Here is a 21,982-nt window from a genome sequence, read left to right as displayed (position 1 = left end):
ATAGTTCTACAGGCCCACTATTGATGTGCGTTGATCAGTGTGCTCCTGGAGGACGATCGTTTCTTGATCAAGGGAACGTTGACACTGAAATGTCTTTGTTGCTTCTCTTTAATAGACCTCGTCTTCCTCCTCCTCTTCCTCGTGGCAGCCTGGATAAAGAGCCTGGCGCTCCCCATTTGTCCCGACTTAAACCTTGTGAAGTTGGACCGGCCACATTAAAGGAGGAGCTCAGGCTGGCAGCAAAGCCAGCGTACTGTAAATCAACACGGCGGCTCTTTGATTTCTTCATCATGACGCAGTGCAGTGGTTGACGCTGCTTGCCGGCGGGCTGGCTGACCTGCCGACGCGCACCGGAGGATTCTATTTCTGGAGCCTCATTGCTTTTTCAGATTAACTGGCCTCGAATATGGCCCCAATCTGCCCATGGCGCCACTAGTTTGACTGATGCTTGGGCATAATCAACACGCACCCATTATCAGTGCAGCCATCTGAAAAACACACCATCAATCCACCCATTTTCTTCTGATCATTCTGTTCAGGGTCACAAGAAAGCAGGAGTCTCTCCCAGCTGACTTTGGGCATAAGGCAGATGACAACGAACCAAGAATACCATCATTCCTCTTATTTCCAAACAGAACCTTACTTCCAATTATTGACAAGAAGGTTTGATGTGATGTTTGACCCTGGATTGGTCACTGCTCAATAACAGGTTTCATAGAGATAAAGACACAAAAAACCTGAGCATTTCAATCAAGACTCCTCCTTAGTGCTATCCATTCGTTGACAGTCATTCCTCAACCGTCATTTACACCCAGATCCTTTTTTATGATCCTTGACGGGAATGATTGATGTGAAATTCCTAAATGCTGCATTGGTCGCCAGTCAGTCGCAGAACAGATAGAGACAGACAACAAACCCGGATCTTGAAATCATGAACGCTTATCCGTCACTTTAGTCTTCAGCTCTCATTAGCATCCAGAACTATTTTTCTAACACTGGACTGGAAGGATTGGTACTTTACGATCATGGAAGTTTTACGATCATTCCACAGCTGTCACTTCCATCTTTAACTTTTTTCCTAATCTTTGACAGGATGGATTTATGAGATTATCACACATCCTGTATGGGTCACCAGTCACCACCAGTCTTTTACATTAGTTTCTGGTCATTGCACAACTGTTTCCACACCAGAACCTTTTTTAGAATCCCTGATGGGAAGCATATATGTATAAATCCTACACCCTGGACTGGTCACCAGTCAATCGCAGGGCACAAAGAGACAGACAAACAAATCTGAGCATCGAAATCAAGTCAGCTCTTATCTGTTAGTTTCTGATTCCCAAAGTCTAATTTACACCCAAAACTGTTAATTCCACCCAGAACTTTTTTCTAATCCTTGACAGGAAGGATTAATGATATAATCCTAGACCCCAGAATGGTCGCCAGGCAGCGTCTGATGACAAAGCTCTACTTTTGAAATCACTACAGCTTTCTTCAACTGCCATTTCCACCAAGAACTTTTCTAACCCTCTGCAATCGCAGGCCACATGTGAAGTGATAGAAAGACAGCCATCCACAGCAACTGAGTGGGAAGCAATCCCACACGGACTAGACTACCAGTGACCTGGGAACAATTATCAAATTTTTGCTCCGTTAGGATTGGATTGTTCCGGGAGTTCCTGAAAGGGCTTTTCATTGGTTATCCATTAACAAAAAGGAGAGTTAAACTAGAAAATCAAACACTTGAAGATCAGAGGCTTTGGGATTCTTGAGCCATAATCTGCAGGGGACGAGGGATGTAACGTGTGTCATTGTCTTCGGCAGCTGAGCTTTTACCAAGAGAGAAATCATAGAATTGGATTAAAGATGGATTATCGCTGAAACACTAGCAGCCGGCAAAGCATTTAATCCCATTGTGCACTCCTCGGGGAAGCCATTACAATTTTGTAGATTACATTTTGTGTGTGGATGCAAGACAAAGCCAGTGATGGAGAACCGCGATGAGCTGGAGCACCCTCTACTGGGGCGAAGCCCGGAGCCGCCATCAGGACCGACTCCCGTGGGAGTCTTCAAAGGAATGCTGGTCAAGTGTGAGGAGGACATGGCCTACCCTCCCCTGGCATGGAGGGGCTACTGCGGACACCCTCCGGATGTTCAGCAGCCACATCAGCTTCTGGATCCGTGTTCCTTGCCTCGCACCTTTGAGTCCTTCTACCCAGTTGCTCCCATCTGGAGCCACGGCGAATCGCTGCTCGGCAAGGACTACCTGGAGACCACCTTTGTAGACATCGGCCCCGGATCCACGCTGGAGCGTAAACTTCTATCTGAGGCGCACGGTGACTTTTACAGCGCCTCTTACAGCATGGACGACGAAGACGACCTGCTCCCTGACTCGGACGTAAGTCAAGTCACCGCCTTGCCTGAATGCTCCATGTCTGTCTGCTTTAGACAGTATGATAGATTAAAGCAGTGGTTCTTAAACTGGGATCCCTGCACAACACATATAATTTGCAATATAGCGGACCCTCCCTTACTTCACCTATTTGCTGATTTAAAAAAAAATCGCTGTCGGGTCCGGTCCCTATCTACCACAAATAGCGGGGATCCACTGTAAATTATTATGTCATATCATATGATGACTGGCGTGCCAATAAAACAAATATTAGAAGCTAATTTCTCTTTCCTACCTTAGCTTTGGACCAATTATCCATCCATCCATTTTCTGAGCCGCTACTCCTCACTCGGGTCGCGGGCACGCGACCCGAGTGCCAGCTATCATCGGGCAGGAGGCGGGGAACACACTGAACTGGTTGCCAGCCAATCGCAGGGCACATAGAAACAAATAACCATTCGCACTCACATTCACACCTACGGGCAATTTAGAGTCTCCAATTAATGCATGTTTTTGGGATGTGGGAGGAAACCGGAGTGCCCGGAGAAAACCCACGCAGGCACGGGGAGAACATGCAAACTCCACACAGGCGGGGCCGGGGATTGAACCCGGGTCCTCAGAACTGTAAGGCTGACGCTCTAACCAGTCGGCCACCGTGCCGCCTGGGCCAATTAAAAACTGATATTAATAAAGTAATTTCCTTTTGAACAAAGAGCGTATTATTAGAGACAGTACAAGCATCCTAGCTTGAATGGTGCCCTGTGTGAGGCCCCCGCTTTCCTTTTACGACAACAGTGCCACAATACTTGGCCATGACATTCCCAATCCCATTGGACCAACAATGAGCTACCTTTAGTATCTCCCTCAATACAGAGGTCTTCGAATAACGATGTCCTACTTTGTTAATACCGATAAACTCTCACTTCGTTTATTAGCAAAATCCCTGAAACCACGCTTATTTCTCCACAAGGAGGGACAAAATTCCCCACAAAAATGCCAATGATTGACATTTCATGATGCCAATAGAAAACCAATTCACACACCACGGGCGAGGCATGTCCTGTGCAGCCACACATACCGCACATGCCAGAAACTGCCACTGATTGCAGGAATAAAATCCTATTTTTTCGAGAACAAAAGGTGTTTTTTTCAAGATGTAGATTATTTTGGTAGATAAAGGTCTCTTTTTCAGAATAAAAGGCCCAATATTACAAGAATAACATTTTATTTTTTAATTCACTTCTTAAAATACTTAAACTTTGACTTTGTCACAATATTACAACTTTGTCTTGGAAAAATACATCTTTATTCTCTAAAAAATAGGACTACATTCTCAAATAAATACGCCTTTTGTTCTTGTCAGTAACATGCTTTTAGAGGAGTAATTCGCTTATTATGTTTGTTTTTTTGGACTTCTTATCTCGACAAATTACGTCTTCGTTCTTGGATTGCGACTTCTTTTCCCTGAAAGACTTCATTCCTGTAACATTCATTCATTCATCTTCCATTCCACTTCTCCTCACTAGGGTCCCGGGCGTGCTCGAGCCTATCCCAGCTACCCTCGGGCGAGAGTCGGGTTACACCCCGAACTGGTCGCCAGCCAATTGCAATTCCTGTAACATTCAGACTTTTTTTTTTTTTCGTACTTCAGACTTCTTTACTTGAAAATAGGCAACTTTTTAAATTCCTATAGCATTTAGGGGTACATGTAGCAGTTTTGTTTAATTGCTGTTAGGATTAGGAGATGGTCGTTGGAAATATTTCTCATCTGCAAGGGGTCCCTGGAGCCCAAAACTTTGAGAACACTGTGTGTATGTGGCACATGTACACATCACCAACGCCCTCCACCCCCCAAAAGTTGATTTTCTGTAATGTCCCCTTTTAAGTGTGATGTATCCTACCTTCCATTAGCCTCAACTGTAGCATTATAAGGCAGGCAAGATCTAATAGTGTAGAAGTCTCCATTAGAAAACCCAGATGTTACTTAGAGTGGAAATTGTGTTTAAGAGACCGAGCAATTTTTAATCACATCATTTAAATGTGACACATCCTCTGCTACTGCTGCTGTGAAGAGGATAACTGCATTATAAGCACAAGCGTCTCTTGACTTATTAATAGACGTGAGCAAAGTATTTTGGGGACAGCGGCAAGCCAAAGCTGTGAAGGAGTCACATTGCATGAAGCTCAGCGCAGGTAACGATTGTAGGATGACAGCTCTGTTCCAACAGTCCATGACGCTGTTACGAGGAACATAAATACCAAGAGGAATGCAGATTAAAACTTATGTCAGTATCCCATAATGGGCTATTTTAACATTTGTTTTTACACGCACTGCCTAAACATTTTGTCAAAAGAGTTTTACTCCTCAAGGACAGACAAAAAGCTCATTTGGAATTCTTGCGGCGGTGCAGTCATGTGAAAAAGTGCGGAAGGAAACCTCATCGTGACCTCAAAGGCAACACGGCATCTTCTTCTCCTTCATTGCACTCTGCATTTCGCAAAGAAAATGGCGGGGAATAAAAGCGGACAGGAACAACCCAAGCACAAAATCGCATTATTTATACTTCAAACATGAGCACGATTATCTTTGTAAAGATGCCCCCCCCCCCCCCCCCCCCCCCCCCATACAGCTCTTGTATCTTTATCATACATACCAAAACTCTGGTCTAATTTGAGCATTCCTTCCTTAAAATCAAAGTCCGCAAAGACTCGAATCTCGGACATGTTTGACAGATTATCCAGGGCTGTGTTAAGAAGAGTGAGTTTTCCTCCTCGTCTGTGGAGAAATGGTTGTGTGTGGTGCTCTGTGCTGGTCATTTCCAGTACACCACGCACTCCTGGGTGTCCCAAAAAAATGTTTTTACACAAACAGTATATTTCATGTTAATTTAGGTGTTTATTGACAGATACAAGTCGCATGAGTTAAATAAAATATTTTAGCTAATTTAATGGCATGAAACATTAGTCTTCTACCCCGAGTCTAATCTACTTATTCCTGCATTCGCAAATGTTGAAACTGGTTTCCATCCTTTTCCAAACAGAGCTAATAATGCAGACCAACGGATTTGACAGCATTGCAGCTTTGCGAGACATTGTCTTTTAACTTTTTTCCCCCGACTCATTGAATGTTGCTGGTTTGTGGCATAAACCTAATCTTTAAGATATCCTCATAAAAGGATCAATTGGCATGAGGTCAGGAATTAGATGCTAATTATAATTTATTATTATTTTAAAACTTCCAGTGCCCTTTATGACAAATTAGCCTTTTCAAACATTAATCAGGCATTTGAAATTATTTAGGGTTATTTACACTGCAACAAAAAAATAATAATTATGAGGACAGTTATAATTATCGTCGTGGTTCGGCATTCGCAAATTTGTCTATTCTCAAAGATTAACCTATCCTCCATTATTTGCTGAAAAACTGACCTATTAGTTGTTTTTTTTTGTGCTCACGCCAAAGCAGTGTCCATCCATCCATTTTCCATACTGCCTATCCTCAGTAGGGTTGCGGGTGTGCTGTCGCCTATCCCGGTTGACTCTGGGCAAGAGACACCCTGAACTGGTTGCCAGCCAATCGCAGGGTACACATAAGAAAACAACCATTCACACTCACATTCACACCTAAAGGCAATTTAGAGTCTTCAATTAACCTACCATGCATGTTTTTGGGATGTGGGAGGAAACGGGAGTACCTGGGTAAAACCCACACAGGCACGGGGAGAACATGCAAACGAACTCCACACAGGCGAGGCCAGATTTTAACCCGGGTCCTCAGAAGTGTGAGGCAGATGTGGTAACTAAAGCCATGTCTCATATAAAAATATTGCTTTGTGTCATCTGGTGGCACCTTTATGCCAAGTTGCTTCTTCCTTGACAGTCAGGCTATGTTTTTTTGCTTTAATAACAGTGATTATAATATATAAAATGTGGAGCCTCAAAACCAGATGCAGTGTTGCACTTTTCCCTCACACCATGTCGCTAAATCGCTCAATGCGTGGATGTGAGTCGGAAACTGTCCACCTTATTGCAACGGGCCATCCTAGTCAGGTTGGACCACGTCGCGCTGTGTGTGGCGGCCTTATGTTGAACTGACGGGAGGATTTTCATTTTGTCAGGCCATAGTTATGTCTAATAAAAAAAAAAAGTGCTTTCCCGCCATCTTGTGACATCTATAGGCAATTACAAACCTTTTTGGATGGGTGTCAATTAATCAGATTTTGGCGATTCGCGGCAGAGTGATTGCATTTTTTGTGGACACCCTGTATAAGAGCAAGAAGCACAATCATGGCCATTTTTGTTATGTCACATGTGGGGTCTCACATTTTTAAAAAAATCAAATAAAAAAAATCGGTACAGCTGCAGGTCCATAATTTGCAAACATGTATTCACGCTTTAAAGTGAGGCGTACAGGAAGTCAGATTGAATAAATCCTCGCTTGCTAATGATGCGGGAGTCACGAGCGACCTGTCAGAGTTCGTCCGGGCTAACCTCATTCACTCACATGACCTCATTCAATCACATGGCACCAGCGAAGTTTTGCCGCAGACATGAACGCCGACCAGGCTTCTTTTGCTTCGAGGCCTCTTTTAGAGCAGAAATAACATCTATCGCAGAGGCGTACCATTGAAAGCTATTGAAAAGGCATTATTGCACACAGTCACACCTGGTGGTAGAAAGCTACTTGTCCGCAGCTGCCCTCGTGGCTGCCATTCTGCACCTACACCTACGACCACCACCAAACATCCAACCACATTCATTGTTTGACTTTGGAAGTAGAATATTTGGTCAAACGCCATATTGTTCCAATTTTGGGGATTGGTAAACTCCACTTCAATGATCTAGGGTTGACATTTTGAACTTCCAACAATTTCAATAAATTCTCTATAAAGGGGTTAAGTATATAAATTTAGCGCATACAGAAAAGATAAAAGGTGTGTAAAAGGCACACCTCAGAATCCAGGGAGCCCTAACACTGTAAACTGACCAGTGCACAAAAGCGGCCTTTCTGACCTCCCGACTGTGTCCACTCCCGCCCTCAGGATTCATCCATGGAAGACTTCAGCGATACCGACAGCGAGAGCAACTTCCCCCTGATGATCCCTCAGGACTACCTGGGCCTCGCCTTCTTCTCCATGCTCTGCTGCTTCTGGCCCCTGGGCATTGCCGCCTTCTACCTCTCGCAGAAGGTAAACCCACACTCACACAGACACACGCGCACACATTTGCACGAAGCTGACGAGATGCAACCTGGCACAGTAGTTGGCAGCAATGCACTAACCACAGTCACTGTTTTAAGAGCCACACAAGCGAAGGGATTACATTGATTTGTGGGATTAATTTAAGCACAAAGGATCAACGTTGTGAGCATATTTAAAGATTTAAAAAAATGTAAGATAAGAAGGGTTGGAATGTCTAAACAAGTGATTTTTTTTTTATGTTTAGTTTGTTTCAGTGTCTAGTATAGTGGTTTTCAAACTGAGAAACTGGGGGAGTGGGGGTCAACTGAGGAAGTCCACATCTTAAAGAGAGAGTACGCAGTTTTCAAACCGCTAGCATGATTTGAATGTACCCTCACTCACTCCCCACCCTCGCATCTCTGCCCAAAGAAACACCCCCTACTCACTATCGCGCTAGCCAAACACAAAATGTTTGGTGGCTTTTGGGGGGGAATGTACAATCAAGTAAAAACATAAGAGTGATGATCAATTTACCTGACGACCCGGTGAGAACGGTGACGTCACCGTTCGTTCGTACATCTGTGCCGGTGGTAATTTCCCACCCCAGCAATGTGCAGGTTTTCCCGTATAGGACACCACCGTTATATTGTATATGTTAACCCTTGATTTGAAGGAGCATGCTGTCCATTTCCTTCTTTTTAACTTTTGCTGCTAACCGGAGTGAAATAATCCAGTCAAGCACCAAAATTAGTATCCTTTTGCGCAAGGCTGCTGTGTGGCGTGAGCAAAAGATTGACAGATTATTCGGTCACGCCTGCAAGCTATAAAGTCTCTGATTGGCTATTCTTGTTGTGTTGTGCCCAGTTGTAAAAAAAAAAACAATGTAATGATTAAAATTCAATTAGAGGCATTGGATGGGGCCAGAGAAGGATGATTTTTAAAATGATCATTTTATTAACATTCTACTGTCAGGTCATACAGACAGTTTTAACATATATGACATAAAGGTTTTTTTTTGGGGGGGGGGGGGGGTTAAACTGCAAACTCGCCTTTTAATTCAAATTATGGAGCAGTTTTCAATACAAACAGCCAAAGTTTCTTGGGTGTCAAAAATTTGGCACAGTTTTTACAAAGTCAAAATTTCATTGGTGCAGAAAAGAAGTCTTAACAGGAAAAAGACGCTGGAGTTCAAGCTGGTCTGCTCACAAAGAATTTATTCTAAAAGGCAAAAGAACAAATTCTTTCGCATCTCCCAGGAGAGACTGAAGCACAATGAGGAAACACGGGCTTATATACAAAATTTGTGATAAACCCTTTTCTCTGACTTGTCATCATGGATGAGTTGATTTTTAATTGTGTCATAGATCTGACCATATTTGGCCATTCCTGTCTGGACTTATTTCTTTAATGGTCTCATAAGAGCAAAATATTTTTTGGGCTATGTCTGAGTTACCTGTTCTTACTGGTATCCTGTCAAGACATTTTGTGGCGTCTGTGTCTTTTTAAATGTCTGTGTTTCTCTTTAATGGGGTCATCTTTCCTTAGTTTAAACACTTCTTGAGGTGCAAATAAGGTCAATTTAATTTGATTGTAATCAAGGAATCTTATCATTATTTTTAAAAAGCATTTATGAGTTCAAACATTTATATAAAAGACAAGGACACCTATTATAACATTACAACTTTTTAAAATCAAACCAGCATTTAGGTGCACAAGTGGTAGATTAATTGGCATTGGGATTCTGGGATTCTACACTGCAAGTGGTGAAAAGGCTTGAAAACACCTGGTCTAGTGGAATAGTAAACAAAACAGGGGACAACATCAGCTGTGTAAAATCCCATTAATGCTCTCTCAATCCCAACTGGCAGCGAGTGGCAAATCGATGGAATCAATGGCCTTCATTACAGTAGAGTCATAACAAGAAGCCTCAAGGTGAGAGATAACCAATGGTGTTGAGTGGTGTCAGAAAAGGGAGGTGGGGGATGGCGCGAGGTCGGTCAGAGACAAAGACAAGAGGCTCTTTCACACAACGATGGAGCAGAGGAACGGTAAGAGTAGGTTCGGCATACAGTATATTTGTCTTTCACACAGAAGCCAGCGAAGCAGGATATTTCCGTGACTGTCTGTAGTGTTACACAGCGATGCAGCATCGCCTTATATGATATCAGTGTCTGGTGTGACCTAAACATGCGGTGCTATCTTGACCTACTAAAGCAAAAATAAATCGACCGAGTGACCGGTCGTATCGCAGAGCACTCCCAAGTCAAGGTACCACTGTACTTTCTGACAATTATTGGACCCTTTCACATTGCCTGTTTAACCTTGGTACTTTCTACCTTTTCCCTTTTCGCTGATCTGTGTGAACAGGGCGGAATGGGTTTTCTGAGGTACAGTAAACCCCCTATTTTCGCAGAGGGATAGGGACCGAGACCTGCTGTGAATATAAATGCGAGCAATTGATGCCACCCCACAATTGTTTTCCTTATAATTGCCTATATAAATTGTCTAAACTGTAAATACCACAAACTACGATCACAAAAAAGTTGAATATAATTTCAGACTCATTTTAAATTACCCTTAAAAATAAATGGCTTACAGATGATTTGATTTTGAAAAAAGGACCTTGACGTGCACATGTACGTGCATAATGCTGCAAAGACTCTCTAACAACCCAGACTAAATTTAGCTCTTCCCCAACATACAAAGATCTTCAAACAGTTGAGGTGTATCACTTCAACATACCTCCGTGACACCAATTCCTATTCAGACCTGACTTCGACAGTATCTTGTGGCAGTGTAATTAGCATGTATTTGCTTTTATTTTGCTTTGTTTTACACTCTGCTGTCTGCAGCCACGTTGGCATTGCAAATGAGAATCTGTTCTGTAATGCCTTACTTGGATAAATAATGGTTGAATAAAACATTTTTCAGAACAGGCACAAAAACAATCCATACAGCATTTTTCTACAGATAGCTGGGGTAGATGCCAAAGTGCTAAGGGGTGAAGTTAGACCCCCAACACTCTGTTCTCCCATCGTGTTGTGTTACAAGCAATTGTCACTGTTCGACGAATATTTTATATGTCACACCAGATGCGTGCGATGATGACATCCAATTGCGGGACAGTTTTGGCAATATCCCACTTTGCTGGATTCTGTGGTAAAGACAAAAGCTAAAAATATCTTCGGTTACGTCTGCAGGACCTCGCTGATACTAGCTAAAAATCGAGCAAATCTACACGTTGACGTCGAGCTGCCATTCGGTACCGTTCACAAAAAACTGCAGCCTGGGGGAAATTCCCGCCTTTAATATAGCCAGGGTGAAACGTGCCAAGGACTGGTCAGGGAGCGAGGAAGTGATGGCGAAAACTTTGTTTTCATGTGTTTGCTGTTTATTTTAAAGACAGCTGTTACAAGTTTACCTATAGGTGCCATGTGCGCCGACCATCAATTGCTCATATCTGGCAAATCGGCGGCTCCCATATTAGAAACAGCCACTGCTCGCTTGTCAAAACCAAGGTGTTTTTTGAAATGAAATTAATACTAAGTTAAACTAAGTCCACGTTAGAGAGTCACTCCACGGAGGTCTAAATAGCCAATATATGGGAAATTTAATGCTATGAGAGTAAAGTTGAATCTTCTTTCTGGAAAAAAGTTGTAATTTTTACAACAACAAAGATACATCATGTCAAGATCAAAAGTCATAATTTTACAAAAATGTGTATGTTTTCCAGGATAGAGTCGCAATGATCAAATTCGAGAACTGACCATCGAAGCCACCCCTGACTCAGTGTCCTTTGTCCTCTTTCAGACCAACAAAGCTTCGGCTGAGGGCGACCTCCAGGGGGCCAATGCGGCGTCCCGCCAGGCCCTGTGGCTCTCTGTGCTCTCCATCATGTTCGGGATCGTCACCTATATATGCGCCATCGCCGCTCTCATTTCCTACCTGTCTGCCAAGCCGCCATAAACATTGATTTATTTGTTTTTTTTTAAAAGGCGTGAACACTCTCATGGAGCAAAACCAAAAAAATTATCTTGTGCACACGCCACCAACGGGTACTTGTAAAATAATCACATTTTAGCGCATTGGCTCTTCACACTTCAACCATAGGAAATTGACCTTTAGTTAAGACACACCCCCTTAATTATTGGCGTCACCAGACAGAATGCCAAATTCAAGCAGCAAGATGGAGGACAACAATATTAAGCAGCGACGCTGTTCCTGTAAAGCTGGATTGCCCTACTATAGCCATTCAAAAGCAAAAAGAAATACATCTTATAGAAGCCTGTTAGCTTAGCCGGCTAGCCTCGACTTGAGAACCCCATGGAATTTTGGTCCATACAAGTTTATTGGGGCGGCACGGTGGACGACTGGTTAGCACATCTGCCTCACAGTTCTGAGGGCGGGGATTCAAATCCCGGCCTCTCCTTTGTGGAGTTTGCATGTTCTCCGCGTGGCTGCGTGGGTTTTCTTCTCTGGGTTACTCTGGTTTCCTCCCACATCCCAACAGATCCCATCATCCGATTTTCAAAGCTGCTGGTGCGTTGCAGTTAAAGTTAAAGTGGCCATTCCAATCAGACTTTGCATTTCGACAGACTGTCTGTCATCTTTGGTAAATCTCGTGATCCTGCGACATTGAAAAAGCAAAAAGCAACAGGCCCACACAAACGTTGCAACCAGGAACACATGACGTAGCTAGCCTCTTTATCTTAGCCGGTTAGCTCTCTATTTACTATTAGAATCATTCAAAAAGCATAAAGGGATAGGCCTTATACAAACATTGTAACCAAGAGCACATAACGTACCTAGACTTGTTACCTTATCAATAAAAAGCGAAACGAAATATAGGCTTTATACAATGCCACCTGAAGCATGTAAATAGCCTCGTAAACGTTGCCAGCTAGCTCTCTATTCAATGTTACAATCTTTCAAAAAGAAATAAGACTATAAAAATGTTGCGACCACGAACACATACAGTAGCTATCCTTGTTAGTTTAGCTGGCTAGCTCTCCGTTTACTACTGTATCACAAAAAGCAATCGGCCACCACAAACTCTGAAACCTGGAGAACATATAGTAGCTGGCCTCGTTACTTTAGCCGGCTACTTTTACAATGATTCATAAAGCAAATCTGTTCTGTGCTGATTATCCAGCCTGTGTTAGGGGGTGTGTGGCTTAGCGAAAGTTCAATTCTAAGCTATTCTTTTATGTATTCTTAATGGCAATGCGCTTGATTTATCCACCTGCAGCTCCCCGCCGCCCTTTGGATTCTCGTTAGCTGTACCAAAGTTAGAAGAGAAACACAGTGTAGATACTGTATCATGCTCTCTGTTAAGAACAAGAGCATGTAAGCGAACTTAAAAGACACGTGTGCGGAGAAGTGGATCCTGGTGGACCTCGCCATAGGCTGGTGAAGTTCTGAAACCACACCACAACTTGATTGTTTAAAAAAAAATCATTAAAAGAAAACATGAGGGATGTTGGAATACAGCGACCTGACATAGGGCGTTCAGGGGAAATTAAATGTGACCACAATATAGATAACATGCACAAAATGCTAATTTGTGGATGCGAAACAAGTATAATGTGAATTTCAAACACTAATTTATGGGTTCAACGCTCAGTCCGGTATATGCGCACATGACTTAGACTCGAGTCTTGAATTTGATGACTTTGGACACGACTTGACAATATGTTAAAAGGCTTGCAACTCGACTTGGACTTGAACAGCAATGACTCGTGACTTAACTTAAACTTGAACCCACTAACTTGAAAAGACTTTCTACTTTGACCAGAGCACTGAGAAACTAAGACTTTGTAGCCTTCTCTTTCTATAGCTATATGTGCAACTGCAGTTTTACTACAGGGAAATATAATAAGCAACAACTTAACGTCTTCATTATTATTTGTTAGGTCGAAGCATTCCACACCCTAATTGCTCATGTGTAGTTACTTTTTGTTAGCCTTTAACACACACACACACAAGCTACAGTTAACACCTGTTGTGCACGGTTGGGGAGAAGGATGGACCATGTGGTCATTCCTTCACACACTACCGAATGGTTTCATTATTAAAAAAAAAAAAACAGGACAGTGCAACAATAAATGTGACAGTAAAATAAGGTATACATTCCAAGAACCACTGTTAACATACACAGAAGCGACGACATTTAACGTAACAATAAGGACGTCAATTATTGCAAAAGAAAAAATGCAAAATCCAGATTGCATTGTGGGAATCGCGTGGCTTGACGTCACATATGCTTATTTTCATTAGCATTAGCAGCTAGCTTTGTGAGCGATCACACAGTTACATAGAAGGCCTGCCGTGTGCTGTCTGGGATTCCTGTACCTTACAGTCTAGTCAGTGTGGTGTTCTCAAGAATCAGTCTTGTACTGTATTTCTTTTTTATTAACTTTATTTACCAATCGATCAGCACGCAGCGAGCATCTATTCGACATGAAACTACATTCGCTGTGTCCTTTTCTTCGTCTCTTTTTGACGTAATATTTTTACATAGTGCCCCCGAGTGTTCCGACTGAGATACCACAGTTGGATAAAATTGCACCTTTACAATATGAAAAACTTGTGCTCCTCTTTTTTTTAAATTAATGCCTTATGTTTTTGATACAATAAATGCCAAGTTTAAACTGAAATCTATTTAAAATTGTGTTTGAAATTGCCTCACTAAAAATGTGCTTAGACAAGAAAATACAGTTGCCGGCGTTATGCACAATGTGAATTAAAAAAAAAACTTGATTATCTCAAAGACGAAACCAATTGGTCATTCATTATTTAGTGAAATGTCTCATTTTCTCTGGTGTATTCATAATTGCTCTTTAACCAAGCAAAAAAATATATTTATCCTTTAACTTGATTATTCCGATAGAATTGTCAGTAGAATACTCGATTACTAATTGCAGCACTACTACAGCAGTGCTGCAAATTCGTATTTGTGACAGGTCTGTTGAATGTCACTTCAGAAATAAAGAGAAAATGTGAGTCACAGCATAGTATTTTCATAGAATAACTGAAAACCTGCTGTTAATCGGTTTTGAAGGGGCAATAAACTAAGCCCCCCACCCCCCTTGACAATTGGCTTTGAAGGTGCAAAAATTTCGATCAGCCCCTAAGTTTTCTTATAAAGGTTCAATGCACTTGTTTATCAAATTTGTTTTGATAAATATGATTTTTTAAATATATTAAATATATAAATGCAGTATATCATATATACATATTAATTAAATATATATTAAAATATATTTTATTTCAGAATCAGAATCCTCTATTTGCCAAGTATGTCAAAAACACAAGGAATTTGTCTCTGGTTCTTGGAGCCGCTCGAGTGCGACAATGGACAGACATTTTGACAAGAAATACTTTTGAGACATAAAAAACATAAAAGCACACTACGGCGAGTCACTTAGCATCTAGCAATTTAATGGCAAGAGGGAAGAAGCTGTTGTAATGTCTGCTGCTTTTAGTTTGCATTGATCGGTAGCGCCTACCTAAGCGAAGAAGCTGGAAGAGGTGGTGACCAGGATGTGGAGGGTCCAAGAGGATTTTGCATGCTCTTGTCTTAGTTCTGGCAGGGTGCAAGTCCTCAAGGGTAGGTAGGGAGTACCGACGATTTTTCCGGCAGTCCTGATTGTCCATTGCAGTCGGAGTTTATCTTTTTTTGTAGCAGCAACAAACCAGACTGTGATGGATGAACACAGGACTGATTCGATTACTACTGTGTAGAACTGCTTCAACAGCTCCTGTGGAATTCCTTGCTTCCTCAGAAGCCGCAGGAAGTACATTCTCTGCTGGGGCTTTTAAAGGGTGGAGTTGTTGTTGGTCTCTCACTTCAGGTCCTGAGAGACTGTAATTCCCAGGAACTTGAAGGTTTCGACGGTTGACACAGCGCAGTTGGACAGCGTGAGGGGCAGCCGTGGCGAAGGATGCCTCCTGAAGTCCACGATCATCTCTCCCGTCTTGAGCGTGTTCAGCTCCGGGTTGTGTCGGCTGCACCAAAGCTACAGCTGCTCCACTTACTGTCGATACGCAGACTTGTCACTGTCTGTGATGAGGCCGATGATTGTGGTTGAGGTGCAGTCTGTGTAGAAAGAGAAGAGCAGTGGAGAGAGGATACATCCTTGGGGGGCCACAGTGCTGATGGTGCGTGTGGAGGAGGTGGGGTCCCCCAGCCTCCCCTGCCCGTCAGGAAGCTGTAAATCCATTGGCAGATCTCAGGTGAGACGCTGAGCTGGAGACGCATGGAGGAGAAGAGTTCGGGGAACACAGAGCTGAAGTCCACGAACAGGATTCTCAAGTAAGTCCCCGTGCCGTCGAGGTGTTTTAGGATGAAGTGCAGTCCTATGTTGACTGCGTCATTTACAGACCTGTTAGCTCGGTAGGCAAACTGCAGGGGGTCCAGCAAGGGACCTGTGACGATCTTGAGATGGTACAGCACGAGGACTTCAAAGGACTTCATGACCACAGATGTCAGGGCGACAGGCCTGCCGTCATTCAGACCCGAAATTGTAGGTTTCTTGGGGACTGGGATGATGGAGGAGTGTTTCAAAGAGGATGGTACCATGCACAGTTCCAGAGATCTATTGAAGATCTGTGTGAATACTGGAGCAAGCTGGCCCGCGCAGACTTTGAGGCAGGATGGGGACACAAGGTCGGGGCCTGCCGCTTTGTTAAACTTTTGTTGTTTAAAGATACTTCTCACATCCTGTTCCTGGATGTTCAACGCAGGAGGGGGAGTCAGAGGTGTGATGGTGGTCGGTGGTGCAGCTGGGTGAATGTGGGGTGTGAAAGTGTCCTTTTCAAGTCTGCAGTAGCAAAGCAAAAGCAAAGCAAATTTATTTATGTAGTGTCTTTCATACACAAGGTAACTCAATGTGCTTTACATGATTAAAAGCATTTAAAAACAAAGGGAAAAATGAAAGTACAACATACAGTGCAAGAAATATCATTTAATTGTGGAAATGCTCTAAAAAGCATGAGAAAAAAGAAGAGTTTTTAACCTGGACTTAAAAAGATTCACACTTGGGGCTGATGTTACTTCTGTTGGCAACTTATTCCATTTGTATGCAGCATAATACCTACATGCTGCTGCACCATGTTTGCTTTGGACTCTGTGCTCCACTATTTGACCTGAGTCTCTCGATCTCAGAGCCCTACTGGGTTTATATTCCATGAGCATTTATTTCATGTATTCAGGACCTAAACCATTTAGTGATTTATAGACCAGTAGCAGAACTTTAAAATCTATTCTAAAGCTGACTGGAAGGCAGTGTAAAGACTTTAGAATTGGAGTAATATACTCTGACCTCTTTGTTCTGGTCAGAACCTGAGCTGTAGCATTCTGAATGAGCTGCAGCTGTTTCATGCTCTTTTTGGGGAGTCCAGTCAGAAGACCATTACAATAGTCAAGTCTACTTGAGATAAAAGCATGGATGACCTTCTCCTGGTCTGCTTTGACACATGCAAGCCTTCACTCTGGATATGTTAGCGTAGTGTATCAGTGGTCTAGAATGTTATTTTCCCTGGTAGGACATTCAATGTGCTGCTTGTATTTAGGGAGTTTGTGGTTGAGTTCACCTTTGTTAAAGTCCCCAAGAATTATGAGGGGTGAATGTGGGTGTTTTTTTTTTCAAGTTTGTTTACTTGTTCAGCGAGTGTTAGCAGTGCGGAATTCATGTTAGGGGGAATGTAGACACCCGCGACTATGCAAGAAGTGAACTCACACGGCGAGTAGAATGACTTACAGTTCAAAAACAGCGACTTCAAGTCCGGGCTGCAGTGTGTGCTGAGCTCCTTAACGTCGGTACACAATTTTTCGTTGATATAAAAGCATATCCCGACGCTTTTTGTTTTCCCCGATCACTCTGTGACATGGTCTGTGACATGGTTCATAAAGCCATCTGTCCGTGAAGCACATGGCGTCAGACCGTCCAAAGTCTTTACTGGTCTTTGTGAGAAGATGAACCGCATCCATTTTGTTGGGTAGGGAGCGTAGATTCACGAGGTAAATCGACGGGAGCGACATTCGGAATCCTTTCTTACGGCTCTTGACCTGGATTCCGGCTCGTTTTCCCCTATGTCGCCTTCGCCTCCATGCTGCGTGGCTGCCGCTCCGGTAAGTAACTCAGAGGAAAAACTGAGCTGATTTTGAAAGTTGGTGAAAGAAAGTCCGGGGTAGACTCCCTAATGTTTAGCAAGTCTTCCCTTGTGTAAGTGAGTCGCATAATGTCTCCAAATACGAACAAAAAATACAAAAACGTAGACAATATTGGAGAGCACGTAACCGAAACTTCACAGAAACTGATTTTGGATGTGACACTGTCCATATAGTCATTCAGGCTGTCAGTTGAAGTTTTAAAGACATTCTAGTCTGTGCAGTCTAAACACGGTATATGTCATTTAGTGTGGTGTAGCAGTGGTCTAGAATGTTTTTTTCCCTGGTAGCACAGTCAATGTGCTGCTTGTATTTAGGGAGTTTGAGCTTAGCTTTGTTAAAGTCCCCAAGAATTATGAGGGGTGAATTTGGGTGCTTTTTTTCCAAGGCCTCGAAACTCAAAAGTGTAGGACTTGGGACTTGACTCGGGACTCGAGGGCAAAGACTTAAGACTTACTTGCGACTTGCGAAGCAATGACTTGGTCTCGCCTCTGCCACACAGCCACCAAAGATGATAATGGACGGTGTTTGTACTTCGATCATGTTTACAAGTATGATATCATATTTGTATAAATAAATGATAGACACGCATTTAACTTTGTCCGAAGACACCAGCCATAACAAAAACCACAATTTCAGCAAGTTCGGCTTCACCTAATCACATAATCAAACCTAGTTATGATCGTTAGCGAGGCATACACAGGAAGTCAGTTACTTCGTGTTCCGCGTTGGTCACGTGATGTTCTGCATATTGTGAATTGATCATCTGGGTAAGCAAATGGAGAGCACCTTTGCTAGAAACTACAATAGGCCTACGCAATGTCCTAAAGTCTTATATGAAATTTTCCATCTATCAGTAATGACATTATTTACATTATTTGTTTGTATGTTGTTCATACAACACCTATTCCGTGGCCACAAATTAGCACGTTTTACCTATATTGTGGTCACAATCAAAAAAATAAATTAAAAAAACATTTCCATGTCATGCCTGGGACTCCGTACAAGAACACTGTTGGCTGGAAGGAGAAGCACACAGAACCCTTCTAAAAGAATAATGGTGTAATTCAGGAATAAACATTACAATTACGTTGACGTTAGCTAAGTCGTCTTCTTCTGATAGCTCATGTCTCACACATACAAGCTAGTGTCTTCTGCGCTTGAGTAAGCTTTTCATGTACAGTGAATCCTGCTGTTCAAAAATTCATCCATTCGCTTTTTTTTATGGAATCTCACTGAAAAACTCACCTAATCACAGTCATCGGTGTATTTTTTGTTTTGTTTTTTTGGGGGCTTTTCTGTAACGCCCTAAGATGCCACAAGAGGCCACCAAAGTGCTGGCTAATAGGAACGTAGTGGTTCAAAATTCATGATTCTACCTATTTGCATTTTGGTTTTTTTCATGCAACCTAACCTCAGCTATTTGCTGAAAAACTCACTTACTGGCGGGTATTTGCATATTTTGTGCTCTTTCTGTAATGCCCAGAGATGCAACAAGATGAAAATAGTAATTGGTGTTTTTACAGCTTACGAAGCTAACATAGATGCACACTTCTGGTGCAGTTTTTCAAAATCAAATAATCTGTAAGGCATTTATTTTTTAGGGTAATGAGTTTGGGGTATATTTATAGTTTAAACTATTAATACAGGCAATTATAAAAATTTGGGGGCAGCCGTTAATTACTCGCACATATTCGCTAGTGTTGGTTCATTGTATCCAAGATGGTATGTAGACGTAAGTATTCAGACACAATTGAGATTCACAAACAATATTTGTTTTTGCATATCCTTGGACATTTTTCTTTGTTTATATTTGACTACCACATTTTTTTAGATATATTGGGATATTTCTGGTTTTTCTGCAGTTTTGAATGCAGGACGAGTCTGTAGATTGATTGATTACACCTTGGTAAAACTTGTACGTGGCATGTTTGGACAGTTTCCACTTCTGAGGTACCGGTAATAATACGCCTTAACTGCGCTGTGTGTAAAACGCTAAGGTGGATAAATACCCGGTCTTTTGTTACGGCTCGAAATTGGCCGTTATGCAGGATTTCTTTGTGAAATTAATATCCAATCCATTTGATGGTATACCATGTGCGCTAAATTGGCAATTATACAGGACTTCGGTGTGAAATAAATAGTCAATCCATTTGGCAATATACCATCTTCGCCGGGTTCTGTGTGAAAGGCAAAGGTGAATCGTCTTATCTCGGATTTTCTGCCAACAGTCCAATTAGCCATTTCACTAACAAAACAAATGGGGGCTTATTATGGTCGTCGGCCAGTTTTTTTTTTTTTATTTGGGGGGGGGTACGTTGGACTGATGCTGTGCTGCTGTTTTAAATTGCACAAAGTTTAACGTTCCTTTTGCCAGGTTCTGTGTAAAAGGCACAGCAGGGCAAATGTATAAAAAGATAAACATGGCTCTGATTTGGCCATTTTGCAGTACCTTTGTTTCAAAGCAACATCCAATCCAGTTGGCAAAATCCCGTCTTTGCTGGGTAGTGTGTAAAAAGCAAAGGTGGATAAACATCGGCTCTTCTCCGGTTTGGCCATCATGCGGGTCTATGTGTGAAATCCATATTCAATCATTGGCAGAAACTCTTCTTTGGTGGGTTCTGTGTAAAAGGCAAAGGCTGACAAATGCTGTATCTTCTGTCATGACCGATGTGTTAATTTTGCAGGACCTCCCTGTTAAACAGGCTTTTATCTCAGGTAAAATGCTATCCCATTGGCACAAGCTATCTCGACAAGTTACTATCAAGTCTTTTAATACATTTCACTTGCACACAAGATGCTAACTTGTGTGCTCAGGTTAAAAGATATTATCACCTTTCAGGACCTATTGGATTGAATTTTAAGATTCCCATTGTGCAGTGTGAGAGAAGATATGACGACCATGAGAGATTGACGCTGTTAAGATAAGTGCCAAAAAAGAGATGAGAGACAGGGCAAAAAGGAGTTATGTTACAGTGAGTACATGGAGTTTGCAAATTAAGAGTGCTTAAATATTCCTTTGGGAATTACAGAGAGACAAAAAGATGTCCAGCATGAGTCCCTCACCTGACTTGGCTTGAGCTTCAGCGTGCCATTAATGTAAGCCAGTGTCTATTTCAAGGGGAAAGTCCACATTTTATGTGTCGATGTAGTTTTTATATCATATTGTGCACCGATGATTATCAAATGTAATTAATAACAATAACTGTGTGTGAACAGTACACAAAGATGGCCCATGATACCTCATCAGCTTCCAACCTTCCAACAATCCTCCACCATCTCCTAAGCCTGAAAGAATCCTCCTGGACCACTCACTTCCTGTCACATGACATGTGGATTTCCTCTCTGGGCTGACGTTCTTCTGTTAAATGTAAATAAAGTGGAAGGAAAACCAATGAATTCTAATTAATGAAAATGCACTTCTTTGAAATTGAGTTGAATTCTTTTTATGTTTTATGGCCTCAACTAGTACCCCGAAACCTCAAATCGACAAGTCATTTTATTTATTTTTTTCTCCTTCATGAAAAAATAATGGTGGCTGTAATCTTTATCATGATATCTGATACCACCAAATGTTTCATGAGAAAACAACCAGATTTTAAAACCTGTCGTAGACAGTCGTCATCCATTTCAACATATATGCACAGGACCTTCTTGCATAACAACTGCTTAATTTCATTAAACAGTGCCCCAATGTCCACTTGAAAGATAAGCGCCGCACCTCAAAAAGACAACTTTTTATTTCCTTCAGTAAAAAAAAAAAAAGACCATATTCCAATAAATTGTGGCAATCGCTGTAGTAGATGTTGCGCCCTGATTAACCACTGAATTTGTCATCCACATCATCAAATAAGCAACGCGCCTCAGCAACTGTTGCGTAAAAATCTTGTTTTCTCAAATTGTGGCCAATATTGTAATAGACACCACACCCTGATTAATTGCTGGGTGTGTCATTTTAACAACTAAGCACAGAACTTCAAATAGACAACTCCTTTTTACTGCACTTAAGCCAGACTCCACTTGTAAAGAAGTCAAACCAGCCGCCCCTAATTTTGTTCATACTAGGCATTACAGCAATAAGCCAACAACTAGCAGCGAAAGCCACCTTACAGGGACATCAATGCTTCGGATTTAAAATAATTGTATTAAATAAGCTCTCTTTTATAATGCAATCAGTCCACTCCTGAGAGAAGGTAAACTATGCCAGGATTTCAACCAGCAAGGTTAATTTGAATCTTG

At 42.0% G+C, this 21,982-nt stretch overlaps 1 protein-coding gene across 2 annotated transcripts in view; it reads left to right on the top strand.

Annotated features, from left to right (window-relative positions):
• Window positions 1-21,217, top strand: part of tmem91 (transmembrane protein 91) — a 29,733-nt gene extending 8,516 nt beyond the window's left edge. Inside the window, exons 3-6 of one of the 2 annotated variants that reach the window (XR_009768906.1) lie at window positions 116-2,398; window positions 7,435-7,581; window positions 11,383-20,842; window positions 20,963-21,217. Coding sequence is in view for 1 of the 2 variants with exons in the window: in XM_061681560.1 (XP_061537544.1) it covers window positions 1,988-2,398; window positions 7,435-7,581; window positions 11,383-11,538 (714 nt within the window). In the remaining variant the exon portion in view is untranslated. Of the gene's footprint in view, window positions 1-115; window positions 2,399-7,434; window positions 7,582-11,382 lie in introns of both variants that reach the window. The other variant, XM_061681560.1, reaches the window with a different exon arrangement.
• The last annotated feature ends 765 nt before the right edge of the window (window positions 21,218-21,982 follow it).

Source organism: Phycodurus eques, chromosome 7, assembly GCF_024500275.1.
Source record: "Phycodurus eques isolate BA_2022a chromosome 7, UOR_Pequ_1.1, whole genome shotgun sequence".
NCBI lineage: Eukaryota > Metazoa > Chordata > Actinopteri > Syngnathiformes > Syngnathidae > Phycodurus > Phycodurus eques.
This window is presented reverse-complemented; position numbering and strand designations above follow the sequence as displayed.